At 49.9% G+C, this 23,078-nt stretch overlaps 1 protein-coding gene across 1 annotated transcript in view; it reads left to right on the forward strand.

The window, feature by feature from the left end:
• KAT2B (lysine acetyltransferase 2B) overlaps positions 1–23,078 on the forward strand; it is a 99,593-nt gene that overhangs the window by 30,562 nt on the left and 45,953 nt on the right. Inside the window, 3 exon segments of the mRNA XM_018053238.1 lie at positions 12,238–12,383; positions 16,705–16,797; positions 18,095–18,276. Of these exon segments, the coding sequence (XP_017908727.1) occupies positions 12,238–12,383; positions 16,705–16,797; positions 18,095–18,276 (421 nt within the window).

Consider the following 23,078-nt stretch of genomic DNA (forward strand, 5'->3'; position numbering starts at 1 on the left):
TGATTAAATAGGACGAACGTTTGGTCGGGAGTTAGAAGCACCTCTAGGCCTGGCTGGGCAGTTTACCCGCCCCCTAACCGCTTTGTTCTTTAGAATCTTCACCACAGACTGGAAATGTCTCCGTCTTTGTTAATGTTATCGCCACTTGCTACGTTTGTCTAATGAGCACTTGAATTGTAGCTGCTCCAAATTGAGATGAGCTGTAGACCAAATGAGAAAAAGTGAGATGCTTCATTAATTTTGATTACATGGTGAAATGATATTTTGGATATATTTGGTTAATAAAATACATAAATATTCTTCAAATTAATCTCACCTGTTTCTTTTTTCTTTAATGTTGCTACTTGAAAACTTAAAATCACATGTGTCTAGCATTATGTTTCTGTTGGATAGCGTAGGCCTAGAACATTCTACTCCATTCTCTGAAATTATTTGATATCTGGGACTGTTATAATTACATACAAAGTTTGACAGAGGGTCCTAACAGAGCACTTCAGTTGGCCCAAACACATCTCCTTACTTTAGTATTAATCAGAGTTTCTTGTTTTGGGACTGCTTGTTTCAGTGGCAGCCTCCTCCTATGACCAGGACACGAGGGAACACCCGTTGTTGCCACAACACAACTGGGGTTTCCGTTGTCTTTTGGAGTCCGTTGTTATGAACTGTGCTGAGACGTACTGCTTATTAAGTTTGAGTAGGGATAATGTTTTGCAGTTTCGTGGAGATTTCTTATTGTTTGCTTTTTAATTTATTTATCTTTGGCTGAGCTGAGTCTTCCTTGCTGTGTGGGCCTTCCTCCAGTGTCTGAGCGGGGGCCCCTCTCCAGCTGTGATGCTCAGGCCTCGCACTGGGGTGGCGTCTCCTGTTGCCGAGCGCCATCCCTAGAGCAGGGCTCAGTAGCTGGGGCTCCTGAGCTCAGGCACCTTGCAGTATGTGCGGTCCTCCCAGACCAGGACTGAAGACCACGGCGCCATCAGGGGAGCCCCTGATTGTTCTTTTAATGTCATCAGATTTTCCTGATACACACGTGTAGTTAAACATCAAAAAAGTGGAAACTGGTGTTTATTCGACCTGGGTTTGATCCCTGGGAAGATCCCCTGGAGAAGGGAAGGGCTGCCCACTCCAGTATTCTGGCCTGGAGAATTCCATGGACTGTGTAGTCCATGGAATTGCAAAGAGTCGGACACAACTGAGTGACTTTCACTTCCACCTGTGGTTATCTCTGCTTACCTGCTTATTTACGGTAGAAACTTTCCAAGCAAAGTAAAGACCAGCATTAACAATAATACCAGACTTGTTTCTTGGACAGTATGAAGTGTCTCAGCACGTATCTTACCACGAGCATTTTTCTAATGGACTGTTGAAGCTGAATCTGGCCTTTGTACCCCAACATCAAATTAAATCTCGGAAACTTTTGGAGATTTGGGGATTTTGGAAATTTTGGAGAGTTTTGGGTGAAGTAGCAGAGAATAGCTTTATTGGTTTGTCAGGCAAAAGGGGGCACAGCAGGCTAATGCCCTAAAACCTGTGTGTTTCCACCTGGCAGGTAGTGCGGAGCTTCACAGTAATGGTTCAGAGGGGGCATCAGCTGGAGGACCTCCTTCCGACTGGTTGGTGGCGAGGTCATCGGTAGTCGGCATCAAAAGCCTGGTTCCAGCTGCTCCGGGGTCTGCGTGCTTACGGGCAGCAAACAGCTAACTTCTCCCACGTGGTGGGGGTTTCATAGCTGAAAGCTGCTCAGAGTCACTGCTGTGTACCGTGTGAGGGGTCCCGGGACCCTGCCTCAAGGCCGCCTTCTTTCTTACTGCGCCTCCCTTGTCTCGCGTCCCCTCCCTTCCCTGACTAGCAGCTGTTTGAACCTGCTCTTTGGAATTTCTGGAAGGCCATAGAGGAGGAATGAAACCTGTTTCCTGCAAGCAAGAGAGACACAGGAAGGCTCTCCTGCCCAGGAGCCTCACAGGGTCCTGCCTGGAATCACAGGGGATTCCAGTCCTCCTCTATGTTCCCACCACATCGCGAGCCCCCCCATCTCCTGGTCACCCCCGGGCCCCGTGTACACGTGTCCCTGGCAGACGCCGCGTGACGGACCCTCGGGCCTAGCCAGACACGGACACAGCCACCTGGGCCAAGACTGCTAATGCCTCTCGGGGAGGGGCCCCAGGTTTTCTGTACTCTTTCTCCATGGCCTCAGAGTTGTCGGGAGCTGTGAGTCTGTGGCAGGATTCAGGGATAAAGCTGGCAGCATTCAGGGATAAAGCTGGCAGCATTTTGTGCCCACTTAGTATATCATTACTTTCCCAGTGCCCTGGGGTCCTGAAGTCCTGGGATTGCTTTGAGCCCCTGGGGTCCTGAAGTCCTGGGATTGCTCTGAGCACCTGGGGTCCTGAAGTCCTGGGGGATCTCTCTGCGCCCCCAGGGTCCTGAAGTCCTGGGGGATTGCTCTGAGCGCCCCTCGCACCAGCCGGTCCTATGCTTACACCTGCCGCAGCACCGGGAGCTGAGTCTCCTCTTGCACACCTGGCTTCCCACACAGGCATGCGTGTGCGAACTCAGTCGTGTCCTCGCAGTCTAATCCGGGCATGTTCTTCTGCTTCAGCCCTCTGGGCGCCTCTTCCTCTCAGGACGGAGCCTCCTGTGCTGACTGTGTGAGGGTCAGGCGCCTGCTGGCCCGTCCTCCCCTCTGCCTTGCACGTGGAGGCACACAGCACTGGCCTCGCCCTTCGTCCTTCCCTGCAGGGGACCCTGACTCGCCTCTGCGTCCTGGCTGACCCAGCCCTTGGCACAGAGAATCCAGGTCTCCCTGTCGCTGTACTGCAGCAGCGCTCCCCTTGTTTAACTGTGGTTCTCTAACCCTTGGTGCTTTTCTATGCTGGACGGACATGAAGGCAAAACAAGACCAGGAGCTGCTGTGGCTCAGATCATGAGCTCCTTACCGCCAAATTCACACTGAGATTGAAGAGAGTGGAGAAAACCACTAGACCATTCAGGTATGACCTAAATCAAATCCCTTATGATTATACAGTGGAAGTGAGAAATAGATTTAAGGGACTAGAGCTGATAAACAGAGTGCCTGAGGAACTATGGATGGAGGTTCATGACACTGTACAGGAGACAGGAAGCAAGACCATCCCCAAGAAAAAGAAATGCAAAAAAGCAAAATGGTTGTCTGAGGAGGCCTTACAAATAGCTGAGAAAAGAAGAGACGCTAAAGGCAAAGGAGAAAAGGAAAGATATTCCCATTTGAATGGAGAGTTCCAAAGCATAGCACGGAGAGATAAGAAAGCCTTCCTCAGCGATCAATGCAAAGAAATAGAGGAAAACAACAGACTGAGAAAGACTAGAGATCTCTTCAAGGAAATAAGAGATACCAAGGGAACATTTCATGCAAAGATGGGCTCGATAAAGGACAGAAATGGTATGGACCTAACAGAAGCAGAAGATATTAAGAAGAGGTGGCAAGAATACACAGAACTGTACAAAAAAGGTCTTCATGACCCAGATAGTCACGATGGTGTGATCACTCATCTAGAGCCAGACATCCTGGAATGGGAACTCAAGTGGGCCTTAGGAAGGATCACTACAAACAAAGCTAGTGGAGGTGGTGGAATTCCAGTTGAATTATTTCAAATCCTGAAAGATGATGCTGTGAAAGTGCTGCACTCAATATTTCAGCAAACTTGGAAAACTCAGCCGTGGCCACAGGACTGGAAAAGGTCAGTTTTCATTCCACTCGCAAAGAAAGGCAATGCCAAAGAATGCTCAAACTACCACACAAGCACTCATCTCACATGCCAGTAAAGTAATGCTCAAAATTCTCCAAGCCAGGCTTCAGCAATATGTGAACCATGAACTTCCTGATGTTCAAGCTGATTTTAGAAAAGGCAGAGGAACCAGAGATCAAATTGCCAACATCTGCTGGATCATTGAAAAAGCAAGAGAGTTCCAGAAAAACATCAATTTCTGGTTTATTGACTATGCCAAAGCCTTTGACTGTGTGGATCACAATAAACTGTGGAAAATTCTGAAGGAGATGGGAATACCAGACCACCTGACCTGCCTCTTGAGAAATCTGTATGCAGGTCAGGAAGCAACAGTTAGAACTGGACATGGAACAACAGACTGGTTCCACACAGGAAAAGGAGTACGTCAAGGCTATATATTGTCACCCTGGTTATTTAACTTATATGCAGAGTACATCATGAGAAATGCTGGGCTGGAGGAAGCACAAGCTGGAATCAAGATTGCTGGGAGAAATCACAATAACTTCATATATGCAGATGACACCACCCTTATGGCAGAAAATGAAGAAGACCTAAGAGCCTCTTGATGAAAGTGAAAGAGGAGAGTGGAAAAGTTGGCTTAAAGCTCAACATTCAGAAAACTAAGATCATGGCATCCTGTCCCATCAGTTATGGCAAATAGATGGGAAACAGTGGCTGACTTTATATTTCTCCAAAATCACTGCAGATGGTGATTGCAGCCATGAAATTAAAAGAGGCTTACTCCTTGGAAGGAAAGTTACGACCAACCTAGACAGCATATTAAAAAGCAGAGACATTACTTTGCCAACAAAGGTCCGTCTAGTCAAGGCTATGGTTTTTCCAGTGGTCATGTATGGATGTGAGAATTGGACTATAAAGAAAGCTGAGTGCCGAAGAATTGAGGCTTTGAACTGTGGTGCTGGAGAAGACTCTTGAGAGTCCCTTGGACTGGGAGGAGATCCATCCTAAAGGAGATCAGTCCTGGGTGTTCATTGGAAGGACTGATGTTGAAGCTGAAACTCCAATACTTTGGCCACCTGATGTGAAGAGCTGACTCATCTGAAAAGACTCTGATGCTGGGAAAGATTGAGAGCAAGAGGAGAAGGGGATGATAGATGATGAGATGGTTGGATGACATCACTGACTCGATTGACATGGGTTTGGGTGGACTCCGGGAGTTGGTGATGGACAGGGAGGCCTGGCATGCTGCGGCTCATGGGGTTACAAAGAGTCGGACACGACTGAGCGACTGAACTGAACTGACATGAAGGGGATTGAGTTTTTCCCTAGTTCCTGGTATGTTTAGTTCCTTGGGCATCACTGGATTTGTTTCTTCATTGCTAAAATATCCATTGCATTCGGGGTCACTAAAAAGATGGTTGGTGGCATTTATTCACAGAGGGATTTTCATGGTTCATGATCGGTACCTGTTCTGTGCAGAGTGGTAGCTGCCAGCCACGTGTGACTGATGACCGGACTTGAAACGTGGCTGTTCCAGTTGAAACGTGCTGCCCGTGGAAAATGCAGACCAGTCCTGAAGACTTAATGTCAGAAAAGAATGTGAGATATTTTAATGTTGAGTGTGCATCGAAATAATTTGGTATCCCCATGGAAGGAGGAGCCTGGTGGGCTGCAGTCCATGGGGTCGCGAAGAGTAGGACACGACTGAGCGACTTCCCTTTCAGTTTTCACTTTCATGCATTGGAGAAGGAAATGGCAGCCCACTCCAGTGTTCTTGCCTGGAGAATCCCAGGGACGGGGGAGCCTGGTGGGCTGCCGTCTGTGGGGTCGCACAGGTCTGAAGCGACTCAGCAGCAGCAGCAGGTTAGATGCAGCGTGTTGGCCTCCCCTGTTTCTTTTCACGTTTACAAATGTGGCTCCTGGGGCTCTCTGGTGGTCCAGAGGCGGGACTGCTGCTTCCACCGCAGGGGCAGACGTTCAGCCCCTGGCTGGGGAGCAAAGGTCTTGCAGACTGTGTGGTTCGGCCAGATTTTTTTAAATTAAAACGTTTCTTGAACACCTATTGTTAAAAAATGCTAAAGTGGTTGCTAGAATATTTATATGTGGTTAAATGTGGTTCTTGGGCTTCCCTGGCGGCTCAGCTGGTAAAGAATTTGAACCCTCGGTCAGGAAAATCCCTTAGAGCAGGGAATAGCAAGCCACTCCAGTATTCTTCCCTGTAGAATTCCATGGGCAGAGGAGCCTGACAGGCTACAGTCTGTGGGTTCGCAACGCCTGACACACAGACACACACCCGTCCACAGACATGGTTCACATAGTCCTTTGCCTGAGCTCTCTAGAGGGTTCTTACTCTTAAATGACCCTTTTTGTCCCTTCCAGATGTGAGGTTACTGAAGATGAGACCACGTTTATCTTTCAGACTCTTTGATTTATTTTTTTTTACTGAGGCATCTCACCTGAAGGCGTGCCATGTCGTGCTAGTTTTTGGCGTGCCGTAGAGTGATCCGGTTGTCTGTCTAGCTGCCTACCCACCCATCCATCTGTCTCTGTAGTATTGCAGATTCTTTTCCGTTACAGGAAACTACTTTTAAATTACGAGCCTTTTGCGCGTGGTCGGAATCTATCATTGAAGGACTTCATTTGATCTCTTCCAGCCTTGACCTCAGATTTCCACGAACCGAATGCGTATTTGAGCCCCTTGCGGATCCCCCAGATGCCGTGCCGCTGGCTTTCTCTCCGGTCCAGAGGAGCGAGCCGTGCTCTGGCCCCGCCGCAGGGCCTGGGACTGGGCTGCCCCAGGAAGAGGAGGGTCTGACTGGGGGCCGCGGCTGCAGGCGCGAAGGTCAGGGTTCCGGCGAGGTCCCTAGCGGGTGGCTGTGGCCCCCTGGCGTCTGCGGTCTGACCTACTGCGCGGTGGCGGCCCCGCCGGGAGACGCACGGCGGTCAGCCTGCCGTCCCGGATGCGCCTCCGCCCTCCGCATGGTGGGCGCTGCGGGCGCACCACTGCAGGGAGTGAACCCGCCCCAAGCTGGGGTGCCCATTCTTGGGTAATCATGTGGATGCTTTGTACCAGGATCTTGGACGATGGTTTGAAATGAAGGCAGGGTCCTTTATGTTTGGTTATCAAATTCTAGGTGGAGGAAAGATTTTTTTTAGAAAAACTTTTATTTGGAAGTGCTTTCAAACTTACGGGAGAGTGGTGAGCATAGCAGCAAGGAGTGTCCCACGTGCCTTCTGCCCAGACGGGCCTGTTGGTCACAGTCTGCCCTGCTTGCTTGGCCCCGTGTCTCATATGCGTGGGTGTGTGTGTGTGTGTGTGTGTCTGTTTGTTTGCATCATACCTTTTCCTGGATCACGTGAGAATAAGATGCATTTACATCATGGCTTTTTCCTCTTGAAATACTGAAGTATACGGTTTCTAAAAGTCAGGACAGTCTTCCATATAAAGGTTTTTTGGTTGCTTTTTTGCCTGTGCTGTGCTGCTTGCAGGATCCTCATTGCCAGCCCCACCCCGCCCCCCAACCTCTGGCCTGCCCGGGGATTCCCGTATACTCTTTTACATAAGCTCAGTTTAGTTACCAGCTTCAGTAAATATTAGCATTGATGTAATACTTAACCCAGTGCTTACTTGTTTTCTAATTTTAGAGTTGACCCAAAAATGTCTTTTAGAGCTTTTTTCCTCTCCAGTAAGCGCCCAGCGGGCTAGGGCCACATCCGTATTTAGTTGTCACGTGAAGGTCAGACAGAGAGTCTCCTATCCTCAACACTTCCGGAAGCTTCTGACAGCAGATGCACAGGATTTTCTGCTCAGCCCTCCCGCAAAGCCCAGCGGGGCGTCTGGCGGCTTAATTCCAGTTCTACCTGCCTGTGATCAGCGCAGGCCCCATAAGGTCCGGGGTCTGCACTCCCTTCAGATGCTGATCCCGAGTTCAGGTATCGCCCGTCTTTCCCGCTGGCCAGCTGTAAACTGGAGGCTCCTACTCCCGGGCTTGATCACTTTGCAGAGTGGCTCACAGAGCCCAGGAAAGCAGGCACTAGATTCCCGGTTTTTTCATAAAAGGATGCAAGTCAGGAACAGTGACGGAGGAGAAGCCGGAGCGGATTGGGTAGTAGGGTGGGGAGCATGGTGGTGACTAGCTCAGCCTCCAGAGCCTCTCCCCTCCCGAGGTGGGGGTTCCAACCCTCTCCTCTCTGTGCTTCTGTGCAAAAGCCACTCACAGAATCAGGTGCGGCGGGAACGGTCTTTATGAATAACAGCAGACTCTCGTTCACCTCTGTTGTTGCCGTCACTTGTGCAAGTCCAGGAGTTTAGGAGCAGTTTGCTAAGAAAGGGGACAAAGGCCACATGTCGTAGGTCAGCGTCGCTGCACGCCTCTCCCGTCTGCTCTGACGTGGACGGCTCCTCCTCCCCTCCACCCTCCCGCTTTTTGTCTTTTATGATATTGATGTTTTGGTGGAGGAATGTTTTCAATTTTAAGACTAAACCTGTTAAAAGCTGGGAGAAAATGCATTTTTGTCATCTTTTGATTCTACGGGAAAGACCTTTGCAAGCAAGACCTTGAAGAAAGGCCAGACTTGGATCTGACTTTTCTGAAAAATGTAAAATTCCTGCATAACCACAAGCCAACAAATAAAAACCCCAGCCAATCTGGGAGGACAGACAGAAAAAGACCCACATCCTAGAAAAGCAGGCAGAGGACCTGAGTACGTAGCACACAAAAGAACAAATGCAAGTGTCCAGGGACAGGGGAAGCCATCCAGGGCCTCCAGTGAGCGCAGACCACCGCAGCGGGGGCTCGGGCTGGCTTTCAGAAGACTGACCGAGGCAGCAGACGCTCCGCTGTTGGCCGGTGTGGGGGAAGGGCTCTGTCTCCGCGCTCCTGTGGTGGACTGGGGCGGACCTTACTGGGAGGATCAATTAGGGGGCGTCTATCAAAACTTTAAAAGCGTTGACTCTGTTATGAGGTCTGTGGCCGAATTACCTGTTGTAGACTTGTGCGGTGTAGTATAGAGGCACATCTCTTCAGAAAATACACTTCTGGCTCCTTAAAGTGAACTTCTTTGCGTCAAAAGGTTTCTTTGGAAGAGACTGAGTGTTTCTTTCTTCAGCAGTGAGTGAGTCTTTGGTCGCACATGAGCTCAGTAAGTATCTGGCTCTCCAGTTAGAGTGGCGTGCATCCGGGTTTTGCATGGTGTGCGGCTGACTCGGCTCCCTGGTGCATCTGTCCAGCTTGCTTGTGCAGGCGTGCAGGCCCAGTCGCTGAGTCGTGTCCGACTCTTTGCAACCCCACGGGCTGTGGCCCGCCAGGCTCCTCTGTCCATGGGGCTGTCCAGGCAAGAGCACAGGGATCATGCTATGGAACGTCTCCTGCACTGGTGGGTGAGCTCTTCACCAGTCGTTCTGGGAAGTCCCTAATCCTGCCCATCAGCCCCCAAGGGGCCATCTCTGGACTCAGTAGACGTGGGTCTGATGGGGACAGTCTCCCTCCCTCCCATGGTGACAGAGCACCCTGGGGGAAGGCCCGAGGTCCCTGTGATCAGAGGTGGGAGTGGGGAAGAGTGTGGGGGTGCCCAGCTGTGTCTGGTGTGGCCACTGTGCCATGGAAGGGCACTGAGGCAGTAAGTGCCAGGCTCCTTGGCTGGAGGGGCCGCCATTCGGAGGGTGACCTCAAGGACTCTTAAGTCCGAGGTCAAGTGTGTGGGGACAGTGGTGGTGCCCTGGTTGTTGGGGTGGGGAGGTGATGAGGGGTGCGGGGATGATTGGGTTGGCATGGGGTTTAGCTGCTGATGTGGATTTGGTGAGAGAGAAAGCTGAGTGTAGGGTACTCAGAGACCGCAAGGGGCATTGGTGAGAGGGGCCCATAGCTGGAGAGCCTGAGAGCGTCACCAGGGCCCGCGCGCGCCCTGCGCCTTGCACAGTCGGCCAATGAGCCCCAGAGATGAGGCCTTGAGGCGAGGACTCTTTTTATTAGGGAAGTTGGCTGAGCTGGAGGAGAGCAGACTAGCGTCTCAAAATACCCATTTATGGATTTTGATGGATATGGATCCATATAAATTTATGGATCAGAGATGGAGGGGTAAGGAAACACAGTACAGAGACCATTTAATTCTTGCAAGCCCCAGGCAGGAGGATGCGTTCCTTTCTTTAGGATCATTCACTGGTGGGCAGGTTCATGGTACCTCCCTGTGAGCTAGACTGGAGCTCTTTAGTTTGAGAGAGGCAGAGAGGCAGAGAGGCAGAGGGGCAGGGGGTCATTCCCAGGTGGGCAGGCTCACGGTACCTCCCTGTGAGCGAAACTGGAGCTCTTTAGTTTAAGAGAGGCAGAGGGGCAGGGTTCTCAGAGGCAGGCCATTATGTACGATTATAACAAAAAGACAGGAGTTCAAGTCAGCCTGGAGTCAGAATTAACCCTCCAGGCTACTAAGTACTGAGGCCAGTGGTAGGCTCTCCGCTTTCTCGCTCTGGGGAAGCTTCTCTTTCTTGGCAGCTTGTCCAGAGCAGCTTTGTTTCTTCTCTGCTGGGTGGTCTACGCCCCCTGTTTTCATCTGATCTCCCCCCTCCACCTCTACCCATTATTCATTCTAGAAGTTTAACCCTTTCCGTGCACCGTCCTCTTTCTGCCTCCGCGTAGCCCCACCCCTGAGCTGCCCCTCCCTTCTTTCCGGAGGAGGATCCCAACCATCTCCCTCTTCGGCTGTGAGAGTCGCCCCTGTCCAGCAGAGCCTCGCCCTCCGCCCTCAGGGGACCTGCCGCTTGGTCTCCGTGTCCCTGCATCGCCAGCTCTGGTTCTCTGCACCCTGGGTCACACAGAGCTGAAGGAGAGGTTACGGATTCCCTTCTGGGCAGAGTCAGAAACAGGCAGACCTCCTCAGGTCTCCTGTCGTAAGCATTTAAATTTCCATCTAGCCTGCGCTTCACGATGTGCAGGAGGTGGTGCTGCCTGTCAACACAGGAAGCTTGGGGGGCAGGTTTGATCCCTGGGCTGGGAAGATGCCCCCGAGGAGGGCAGGGAGCCCCACTCCGTGTTCTTGCCTGGAGAATCCATGGACTGAGGAGCCCAGTGGGCTACAGTCCATAGGGTTGCAACTTAGCATGCCCTTGAAAAAGGCAAGGAAGGGCCTACCTCTGCTCTCCATAGTTGAGACTTTCTTTAGAAGTCATCTCAAGCACTTCTAGGTCCAAGGATTTTCAGCCAGCACACCAAGAGCTCCACCTCAAAGGATCACTCTTGCAGAGCTGCTGTCTGTCAGCCAGTGTAGCGACGGTTCCTGGAGACACAGACTGAGAGCCCTGGTGGGCTCTCAGTCGGCTTACCTCCGGAGACCCTCACGACCCCGAGAGACCCTCGCGGCCCCTGGTGACCCTCACGACCCTGAGATACCCTCGCGACCCCTGGTGACCCTCACGACCCCGAGAGACCCTCGCAGCCCCAGGAGACCCTCGCGGCCCCTGGAGACCCTCGCGGCCCCCGGTGACCCTCGCGACCCCGAGAGACCCTTGCGGCCCCCGGTGACCCTCGTGGCCCCCGGTGACCCTCATGACCCCGAGAGACCCTCGCGATCTTGAGAGACCTCCAGAGACCCTTACGAGTGATGAGGACTTGAAGTGAATCAGCTAATTATCCAGAAAGCACATGTGTGCGTGCTTCAGGATTGGAGTCAGAGCTGCTCTGCCTTCAGACCCTGTCTCTGCCTCGCGGGCTGACACTGGAGGAAACAGCGTTCCGTTTCAGCCTGTTTTCTCAGCCGTAGCACGGGGTCACTCAGACCTACCTCATGAGATGTTTTGAGGATAAAATGTGTTCACCTTGAGAAGTGGACTGGATTTGGGTAGAAGAGAGGACCGGGGCATGGGAGGGGGGACAGTGTGGATAGTTCACGTAACGATAGTGAGGCCACAGAAAGAGGCAGGGAAGGCGGTTTGGGGCGCGACCTTGGAGGATGCTGACTCGAGCTCAGATTGGCCTTAGGGTCTTGCTGTATAGACAGGGAGCGCTCAGTGTTCTCAGGGCTGAGGGACAGGGCTTCATTCAGATTTCACTGACACTTTTCCTGTCTTTCCTGAGATGTGGTGTTCTTGGCCACCAGAACCGTTCGCAGTACTTAGATCTAAACCCTTAGGAGTTTTGTTTCTGCACCCTCTGAACCCACGGTCCTCAGATCCTGGATCCAGGCTCCAGGGCCACAGGGTCCTCTTGGCCTGACGAGAGTTGGCTTCTAGAGGGACATGGCAGAATTTAACGTAAGTCAGTTTTATGAGCAGACTTCAGTCTTATAGCAGTTCAGAAAGTTCCTCTATTTACAGTGCAATCTGATGTATTGGTATTCCAGAAGGTTCCTGGGAGAGAATGTTCCAGGCTGGGGCTTCCCTGCCAGGCCAGTGGCTGAGACTCCATCCTCGCAGTGCAGGGGCGTGGGTTTGGCCCTGGGTGGGGACTGGACCCCACAGGCGGAGAAGCCTGGCCGTAAGGAGGGGTGCGCCGTGCTCACTCCCACTGCTCCTTTCTGTCTGCAGCTGCTCACGTGTCCCACCTGGAGAACGTGTCCGAGGAGGAGATGAACAGACTGCTGGGGATCGTGCTGGATGTGGAGTACCTCTTTACCTGTGTCCACAGGGAAGAAGATGCCGACACCAAGCAGGTTTATTTCTACCTGTTCAAGGTGAGACGTCCACATCTGGAAAGGCTTGCTTTTCCCTTTGTCTGTCCAGATGCAGCAGGTCATGGGCAGCTGGCCCTGGGCCTGCGGAGGCGCGTTTCCCCAGGGGGACTCCGCTGTGGGCACCGTGCTTGGAGCACACCCCTCTCCCTGAGTGCCTCCTACGTGTCGGCCAAGTCGGGTATCTTTATGCTCATGGATTTCTTCCTATCGCCCCTCTGTTCATCCCTCCGTCCGTCCATTTGTCCATCCAAGCATGTGTCCAAGTGTCTGTCTGCCCATCTGACAAGGTCTTCTCTATCGGGTGCTCTTGTGGGCGTGAAGCCTGGGTCCCTGGGCAGCGAAGTCCTTGCCTTCGTGGAGTTTAGGTTTCAGTTGGAGAGGCAGGGACAGTCAGCAGGTCGGCAGTATGCGGCCTGTGGTGGTGAGCGTGTGGTGAGCCTGCGACCCGAGCCCGCAGAGTGAGGGCGCCGCCTGGGAGGGCGCCGGCGGGCGGGCGGGGACTAGGGCCAGGGAGGCGTGGCACTGACTTCCCAAGTCAGCTAGGGAAGATGAGCTGACAGCTGCCAGAGACGAGCGGGGGCCAGGGGCCGCCCCTGAAAAGGGCTGCGGAGGCGCCTTCTGGGCGGGGCGCGGTCACATGGTGTCAGATCCCCGGTGGGCGTGAAGCCCCCAGCCCAGCCCAGCGTGGGGGTCGCGTGTGGTCACACAGCATCGAGACCCCACCGTGGACGTGAAGCCCCCAGGCCGAGCCCAGCGTCGGGGGGCGGGGTGCGTGCGCTCACAGAGCATCAAGACCCACGGTGGGCGTGAAGCCCCCAGCCCGGTGCGGGGGTCCCAGCGGCGGGGAGGCAGGAGGCCTGGCTGGATGGTGGCTGGACTCGGCGCCCCGCTCCCCGCTCCCCGCCGCCTCGGGGAGTGGCCTCAGCTCCAGAGGGTCCCAGTCTTGTCTCCGTAGATGTGGGCTGGGAAACAAGAAATTCAGGCCACCAAAAAGTAGATTCACAAAGGTGGCTGACAGAAGGAATAATTTTAAAATCCCAAACCGACCATTTAGGGCTCTGTAGACTATGCTGTATGGTGTAGCCCTTACAAGGACCTTAAAAACAAACCCGAACCCTTCATGGGAGCTGACACCCAGGAGGCGTTTGTGTCTCCTCGCCAGGCTGGCTTCATTTCCTGTGACCAGGAGTTTCCTGGTTTGCTCTGGCAGCCGGGAATCTCAGGGCAGGTTTCCGACCCAGGTCCTGTCACTTTGGGCTGGGGCAGGGAGTGCCTGAATTTACCTGACGCATAATTGTTCCTTTGCTTCTTCTGGTAACTTTTGTCTTTGAATGTAGTACTGGGAATATTTGGGGTCGATAGGGGCAAGAGTGGGAAAGGCGATTATATTTTTAAACATTGGAATCTGGTGGGGATTTTAACACCAAAAAGGTAAGTAATGGGGGGAGGGGGTGGGAGAGAGCACAGCTGTTAGCAGGCACCAGACTCCTCCAGGTGACTGCTTGTTGACATGACCGTGGGCCTGAGTCATCTTGACCGAACCCCACCTGCTTCATGCTGTTTAGAGCGTTTTTGGAAAAAGCTCTTAGTTGGAGAAAAACAACCTCTGCATGGCTGCAACTGTTATTTGTCTTGGAACTCAGCTCCCTGGTGGGTGGCTCCCCAGAGCCCTGCTGGAGGGGAGGGTTTCCGTCCTGCTGACCTCCGCTCAGTTCTGTTTAGAACCGCCGAAGAGGCAGAAAATACTGCTCTGCCTTTTTTCCCTCTCTCATCTTTTCCAGTGCACGTATATTTGCTCCTGAGAACAAAACCCAAGATATTAAGCACCCTCCCCTCCCCTCCCCCAGAGTCACTCGTTGGGCAAGTGTGTAAAAAGTCATCCATTTCTTCTTAGCTTTGGAAAAGCAGTTCCTGTGTCCCCTACCTCTCTAAGTTAAACTGCAGTTACACATTTTAGTGCATTTTGGAAACTTTTGCCCTAGATGTTGAAAATGAACTCTGAAAAGCTGCTTTCTGAAGCTGATTTCGCCCTGGAGCCCGTCGGCGTGGTGCCGGAGCACAGCTGGCTGCTTCCAGGCCTGGCTGCATCCCTTAGTGACACGACCTCGGCCAGGTCGTGCTGTTTCCTCATCTGTAAAGTGTAGATCGAGATGCGTGTGTGGCTGAGTTCCCTCGCTGGTCACCCGAAACTAGCACAACACTGTTAATCAGCTGTACCCCAGGACAAAATGTTTTTGGAGTTAAAAACAGGTTAAAAGTGCAGACCATGATACGATAGCACTTCCCTCAAAAGGCTGTGAGGAGGGCTCACGAGGTGGTTCAGGCAGAGCTGCAGAGGCGCTTGGCAAGGAAGGGGGCAGTGTCGCTGCTGCCGCTGACATTTTATGCTCAGTGTTTGCCTGTTTAATCCCAGCTCCCTCCTGTTTTAAGACAAGGAAGCTAAGACTCAGCATCTCCCCTATGCATCCATCTGCCTCCAAATTGAAACCCCCGATGGGTCAGTTTTCCAAATGATTTTAACTGGGGAAAAAAAAGTAGACAGCCCAAATTATTTGTACCTAAATGTGATGATCAGTCTTTGGATATCCTTAGAAACATATAACAACTTATCACTATGGTACCTTTATTTTTGTAAAGATGGCATGTATGATACCCTGAAAGGATCAGCAAATGCTCAGTGTGAGTAATTGATACGGCACCTCTAGAAGAGCTGAGGTCTTTGTCAGACCCAGCCCGGAGGGAACACAGGGTGACCTTCCACCTCGGGCGGCATCATCTGTTTCCACTACCTCCTGGGAGAAAGTTTGCCATGTTTTGTTTCTGTTGAAAAAGCAGTCAATAGAGAAAGGAGGGAAAGATGTAAGTAAATGTGTAATAAATACATAGCACGTGGGTGCGTGAATAACCGAGTGATTGCATGTATGGCCTGTGGGAAGGGTTACGGAAGGCTCACGCAGAGGTGGAAGGTGAAGAAGTTCAGCACCAGGCGCGAAGGCCTGCCCCAGGCGAGCTTCCAGGTTGGGCCTTGATGACTGGCTCTGGGGTCTTTCTCCCTCTGGCGTTTGCTCTTTGAGGAGCTGGGATTCTCGTGGCCGGGATTCAGAGCGGCATTTTGTTCTGTGGGCTCGGCGATACCAGGACCCTTGGCCTGCACTCTGCGCATGGAGAGGGAGTGGGAGCAAGCCCGCGACCATGTGCGGCGCCCGCAGGAGCCGGCGGCAGCCCCTCGGGGCCGGGACCGTGCCTGTGACACGCAGCCGCTGCACTCGGCTCCTGCCTACGAGCAGGCCTCGGCCTTCTCAGGGTTTAGAGCTGGCGCCCCAGGACGTGAGCACCCCTGCGTGGCCTGGGGACATGTGCAGAGGGTGCTCCAGGCCTCGGGGTCAGCGGAAGCCAGCAGCGGGGTGGTGAGGGGGTGAGCAGGAGAGGTTCGGGGGTGCCGCGGGGGCCTCCTGGCGTGCGGAGTGGAGTGTGAGGCCAGCCACTCACAGCTCAGGTCAGGACGGGGCGTGGGGCTCCCTGGTGGGCTCCTGTCTGTTGATGTGAGAATTCACTGGCCTGTAACTGGATGGCGTCACTGACTCAGTGGACATGAATTTGAGCAGACTCTGGGAGATCTCAGGACAGGCAAGCGTGCTGCCATCCGTGGGGTTGCAAAGAGTCAGACGTGACTTGGAGACGACAGCAACGTAATTAAGATAAATGGAATATGGTGACTTCCCTTCCAAAGGCTCTCTAAGTGTGACATGGAGTGTTTTAGAGAAAAGCCTAAGCTTATGTGTCTCAGAGGAAGATTTTAAAATGAAGGGTAAATTGGGTTCTCTTATGTATTATTCTTGATTCACATCTTCGTTGATGAAACGCCTTACGAAGAAAACAGCTCCACGATCTCGGGGGCCCTCTGACCACCTGCTGGGGCAGCCTCACGGGCTGGGACCCTCGAGCTCCTCGAGGCTGCCGTCACCCCTCAGACGCCGTTCCATCTGGCTGTGTTCCACACCTGTCCTCCCTTCCACACTCAGTACACCCTTTCTCGGCTGTGATGCCTTCCCTCAGTCCCAGATTTCTGAGCTCTCAGCTCTGAGCTTAGACAGCACTTACTGCCTTTGCGACTTATTTGGAATGTTTCTGCTGGCATCGTGAATTGTTTCTTTCTTTTCTTCCTTTTGTATGTGGGAAACAGCATGATATGACCTGGCCCAGCTCCATTATGTGGTCCTTTTCTCCCCAACAAGATTGTAAGCTTGGAGACTCCAGGTGTGTGTGTGTGTGAGAGAGAGAGAGAGAGAGAGAGAGACACTGATTTTTTGATTTCTTACAGCTCTTGAGGAAGTCTATTTTACAAAGAGGAAAACCTGTGGTTGAAGGTTCTTTGGAGAAGAAGCCCCCTTTTGAAAAACCTAGTATTGAACAGGTAAAAAAATAAGAGAAGCCCCCTTTTTAAAATTGCTTTAAGGCTGAACAAACCTCATCTTCATCTTCATAGCTGGCTTAGAGATGTTCAAGTCTGTAGGAACCGTCTCAAGCCCTCTGGATCAGAAGTGAATATTCCATGTAGTGAGTGATTTAGCTTTTGTCTCTTCGGCTGCTGAATGCTCAGAATTCACTGTGTGTTTGGGAAAGAAAAACAAATTAAGTAGAACATGTAGCTCCTCAGAACACATGAAATGGGCTTTTTCTTGGTGTTGATGTTTCAAAATTAAGTCTTTGTCCCTGTGCTTGGCACTGTTGAAAAGTCTATTGAGGTGAGGGAATTCAGGAGCAATGTGAAAAACATTGTAAGTCAAGCAAAAAGCACAGAAAAGAAATGAGATTTTGTATCCAGAAGTTGGCTTCCTGCCACATTCTGATTCCTGCAAAGAAGCTGAGATCCACGTGGGGCCTCTGTTAACATGTACAGACCTTTCCTGTTAGGTGTTGTCAGGATCTGTCATCAGTATCAATTTTTTAGCCTCTCATTATTTCTTAAGTAAATATCAGACACTCTGGACTGAGTTTCCTGATGAGAGTAGTTACAGAAGACATGCTATGAGATACAAATAAGTGTATTTTATCAGTCAGTTTTTAGTAGAAGAAACGTTGTCTTCAAATCCTACAAAATAAGATTTCATTGTTACTTTATTTGAAGTTAAATTAGGTGAGAGTGTTCTGAAGACAGATTAAATTAATCCACAGAGTTTTTTCAAAAGCTCATATCAAAATTACTCCACATGTAAGAATTTGGGGGGTAAGTTTACTAAAACCTGAAAGAATGGCAGTGAAGAGTTTACAGGCTCGTGGTTTAGGTCATCCCAAGGCCTTGCTAGCAGACTTTGGATTAAAATTTTGTGACTGTAAAAACATATTTATCCACGAGTCTCATTATATGTGAGCTCCTGTTATGACTGTACAGCAAGAGTTATTCTGCAAAATAGCCGTATTTTATTGTTTAGGGGGTTTTGACCTTTTCCGCCCACTGTTCTGGGTTTTTCTTCGCTGGCTCATAATTGCAGCAGGCAGAGAACTGCAGCCCCCAGCTTCTGTGTCACTCTTCTTAGACTGTGATCCCAGGCATGATTCCCTCTGGGCATTCCTGTTTTCTAATGGAAGAAAAGAGGTTTTTGTGAATAGAGAACTGTCTGTTCTTTTGCTAATGACCACCACTGGTGCTGACTGGGTGGGCGTTCAGGATTGCTGAGCTGCATAAATAAATCGCCTTCCCTCCTTTTAAGGGTGTGAATAACTTTGTACAGTACAAATTCAGTCACCTGCCACCCAAAGAAAGGCAAACGATCGTTGAGCTGGCAAAAATGTTCCTGAACCGCATCAACTATTGGCACCTGGAGGCACCGTCTCAGCGAAGACTGCGCTCTCCCAACGACGACATCTCTGGCTACAAGGAGAATTACACCAGGTGAGCAGGGCTGGCTCCTCCCCTCTGGCCTTGAGGTTCTGAACGTGAAGGGTCCGGGCCATTCGGAGCTGAAGGACTTGGTGCGGTGGTCGCCCGCCCCCTGTGGCCGCTGAGCCCTGGGAGTGTGGCTGGCCTGAACTGAGGTCTCCAAGATGGCACAAAAGAGAACGCGAAGCATTTCATTCGTCGTGTTTATATTGATTGCATGTTGAAATGGTAGCATTTTGCATATATTGAGTTAAATAATATGTTAAAGTTAATTTCACCTGTTACTATTTACTTTTTTAATGTGACTACTGGGAAATTTAAAATTACATATGTGGCTTGCATTCTATTTCTACTGAGCACTGCTGGTCTAGATAACTATATTATGACTCTGTGATTATTATATAGAGACCTTACTCTTTAAAAAAAAATGCAATGCCCAAGAATATCAGTTCAGTTCAGTTCAGTCGCTCAGTCGTGTCTGACTCTTTGCGACCCCATGAACCGCAGCACGCCAGGCCTCATTGTCCGTCACGCAAACTCCCAGAGTTTGTTCAGACTCATCTTCATTGAGTGGGTGATGCCACCCAACCCTCTCATCCTGTGTCATCCCCTTCTCCTCCTGCCTTCAGTCTTTGCCAGCATCAGGGTCTTTTCCAATGAGTCAGTTCTTCACATCAGGTGGCCAAAGTATTGGAGTTTCAGCTTCAGCATCAGTCCTTCCAGTGAATATTCAGGGTTGATTTCCTTAAGGATGGACAGTTTCAATCTCCTTGCAGTCCAAGGACTCTCCAGAGTCTTCTCCAAAGAAGGAAAGACCACCATAGTCTCAGCGCCTTGGTGTAAGTGTCATAGTGTTATATACATGGTCTTACCATCTTTGTCTCTCTAAATACATGGTTCACGTTTGTTAGAATGAAAGGAAAGAGAGCACTTGTATCTTCTTCGCCCTGCCCCGTTTAAACATTTTACTGGTTACACTGTTGTCTGTTGATGCAACTTTTCTCTGTTGGTGGACATCAAACTCTGCACATATTCTTGGATTACATGTATTTTTTCTAAAATGGGAATTTAATTTTATTACTTATGATTTGCAGAATAATAGAATTGCGTTTATGACTTAAGTGTCATAAACGTGGACCATACAAAATAGTGTGACATATTCATCTTTAAGGAAGAGAGTGGCTTGAATTACCCACTTTATTCACCTTTTTTATAACTTTTCCCATTTACATTGTATAGGCATATCAAGCTTGCTTCAGGGTTTTTTGTTTTTAGCGTTTTTTTCCCCCCTTGAGTTAAAATAAGCAATGTTTTTTGACAACCGGTAAAGATCACTTGTACTCAGATTTAACCACAGATGACAAGTAGAAATGGGTAGAGTTAAAGCTGAACTTTCCTCTCTAATTACTGACCAGATTTTATGAGTAACATCCAAGTTTTCGCCTCTCATCCAGTCTTCTACAATATATACAATTTGAATTATAAAATATTTTATCTTAGGTATAAATAGGATTTGCAGATTGCTTCATAATCCACTTTTAAAATGATACCTTCATTTTCACATCTTCATTTCAGAGTGTTGTATTAATAGTAGTTCCTATATTGTAATTGTAATGAGTTGAAATAGTAGAACTCTCTCTCTCTCTCTCTCTCTCTCTATATATATATATATATATATAGTTTAACAAGTTTTATTTTACTTTATTTTTTGTTTGCACAATAAGGCATGTGGCATCTTAATTTCCTGACCAGGGAGCAGACCGAGCCCCACTGCAGTGGGGGTGAGGGGACCTGACCATTGAGCCACTGGGGAAGGCCCGTATCTTTTAACTCCATCTGTGAACAGTTGACAAAACTGAATATTTGTGAAAGCGAAACCCCTGAAATATTTGCCACTCTAAGAGAGGAAAGACTGTTTAATCAAGGAGGAGAATTCATTGTGAAGCGGCACAGGAGTCAATACTGTATTTTAGAAAACAGAATAAAAATAGTTTGTAGCGTGTGGGGATTACCCAGAAATGGGCAGCATTGCAAACCCTCGAGGAGTCGTGCACGTGGCGCAGAGTGGCGGAAGGAGTGATGGTCTTGAACCGCGGCCCCGCCCCGCCCCCGGGGAGATGCGTGGACGCTGGTGGTGCTTTTCAACAGGGGACTCGAGCTGGACTCGAGCTGGGGCGTGTGCCGGGGGAGGAGAGCGCGGGGTCTGGAGTCGCTGAAGGAAGGGCGGTGACGGCCCAGAGCCCAGCAGGGTCCGGGGCCAGCCTTCCCGGGGGCGGAGGGTGCGTCCTTCGTGGGTGGGTGCGTCCCGCTCAAGGCGGTGACCGGCTGGCCCCTGGGGGGGCGCCCCGCAGCCTCGGTGGGTGATAATAGGGAAGCTCCCTTGGCACCCGGCCTGCTGGTGAAGAGGGGGAGCGGAGAGGACCGACCTGTGAACGCTGTGAGGTGCTCGGCTCGCTTAGAGTCAGACCTCACGGTCCTGAGCGCGTGAGAACAGAGGAAAGCTCACACCGCCCGTCTCACTGATGCCGCTTCTCTAACGCGGCCCTCTTACCCCTGCGGGCAACACGGCCCGTGGGGATGGCGGGAGCCAGGGCCCTGGAGGGCAGGCTCAGCTTGTCGGTGCGGTCCACGTGCTGAGCATGGAGGTGGGAGAGACAGGATCCTCCTGGAACAGGATAGACTCAGAAAGTGATTGTGTTCCTTATCACGTGAGGACTTACCCATGAAAGATTAAATACTTGCTGAACAGTAGAAATGCTTATATTACTTATACTGTCTGTTTTGAAGTTAGGCAAAATATAAATATTTTATATGTTGAAAAATCTGATACATTAATGTTAACATATACTTAACCTTAATAATCTATATGAGTATATATTAAATATACCTTTATATGTCCCCCAGAAGTCACTGTGGTTTTAGAGACAGACCTGGACAAATATTTTGAAATTTTCTGATGGTGTGCCAATATAATTCCATGAGAAAATAGCTGGAAAAGTGTCGGAGAAATATGACTTCTTAAAGTACATCTGACCAACAGAGTATGCTGAAGTGAAAGTGTGAGCTGCTCAGTCCTGTCTGACTCCTTGTGATCCCATGGACTGTAGCCCACCAGGCTCCTCTGTCCGTGGGATTTCCCAGGCAAGAATACTGGGGTGGTTTGCCACTTCCTTCTCCTGGAGATCTTCCCAACCCGGGGATCAAATCCGGGTCTTCTGCACTGCAGGTGGATTCTTCACCATCGGAACCCCCAGAGAAGCCCACACTGAGGGAATGTGGCAGATTATTCGCCTTAGATTCTGAGCTGTGCAGACCACCTCACAGTTAGGAGTTATGCTTATCTTGGCGAGATGTTTGTAAGAATCCAAGCAAATTAGATATAACTAAATTGAGTCTGGTGAAAGTTTTCTGTAGCTATTGCACTGTGAGGTATAGACCATCACCAGGCTTCCTGAACGTTCATAATTAGGCGTGTGATCCTAGGATGGTGTTTATCATGAATTGTGGGAGGAGCAGTGTGGCGGGGCTTCAGAGAGCCAGCTTCCAGTCTGGACTCTGAAAGTGACTAGTCTTCAGTGCAGCAACACCAGGAGGGGTCACGTAAGCCCTGAGAGCTGTAGGACTTGCCGTCCAGCAGTGAGTAGGCACCACGGCCTTCTGCACTCATGTCTCCCAGCTCTACTCATGTTTTAAAGAAAGCAGGGTCACTGCGAGTAACCCCAGAGCTGTGAAAATCTGAGCGTTTGAACAGTCTGTTAGGCACACGACAGGGACTGAACCGTCCTTTCACTTCTTTTGAGAAGACCTGAAACCAGGGGTTTAGGTACAGCCTGCTTTCCAGGTTAGTCTTTAGAGGAACGTCTGAGCAGCAAGACACACAGCCGCTCCTGTCTCCTTTTGTCTCACTGCACGCCTGGCACCCAGAACGTGGTGACTCGCCTCCTGTCTTTTCGTACAGTGCCCTTAGACATTTATAAGGTTAGTTTTGGAAGCAAAAACAGAACTAAACTAAAAAAGTATAAACTTGAGGACTGTAAAGTGATTTTCAGAGGAAATAAACAAAAACCTTTTATTTGACAATTTTCAGCAGATAATATTAATCTACATTGCCTTCCTCTGCCCTGCGGAGAGTGAATGACCTGTTAAGTACTTCAGATAACATTTTATGATTTTATAATATTTATCACTATCATTGTTGTAACAGAAATAGCATCGGTCTCCAGTAGAGTCTCAGACATCTGTGACCTCCATGGATAGGAATGCTCTTCAGACTCAAAATCAGCACTGCCGAATAGAATTTAACATGATCCACAAATGTGAGCCACATCTGTAATTTGACATTTTCTAGTAACTACATTTAAAAAGATAAAACAGAACATTAATAGTGTTTTATTTGACCCAATGTATAAAAATGTTATCACTTCACATGGAATCAATATGAGCAATTATTAATGATGTCTTTTACTTTTTTTAGTACTAAATCTTTCATATCCAGTGTGGGGGGTTTATAATTACAGCATATTTTTATTCATTTGCCACATTTTAAGTGGTTAAAGCTAAATGGAGTTCTACCAAAACAGTAAAGTTGTGTTTAATGAAAATGTATTTCTCAGAGTTTCCATTTGAAAGTAAATTTTAAAATATTTTTTCCTCTATTTTAAAATTTCAGTGTTATTGATTTACAGTGGTGTTAGTTTTAGGCATACAGCAGAATGATTCGGACATACGTGTGTGTGTGTGTCGTAAAGAGATGTGGGTTCAATCCCTGGGTCAAGAAGATTCCCTGGAGAAGGAAATGGCAACCCACTCTGGTA

Source organism: Capra hircus, chromosome 1 (assembly GCF_001704415.2).
Source record: "Capra hircus breed San Clemente chromosome 1, ASM170441v1, whole genome shotgun sequence".
NCBI lineage: Eukaryota > Metazoa > Chordata > Mammalia > Artiodactyla > Bovidae > Capra > Capra hircus.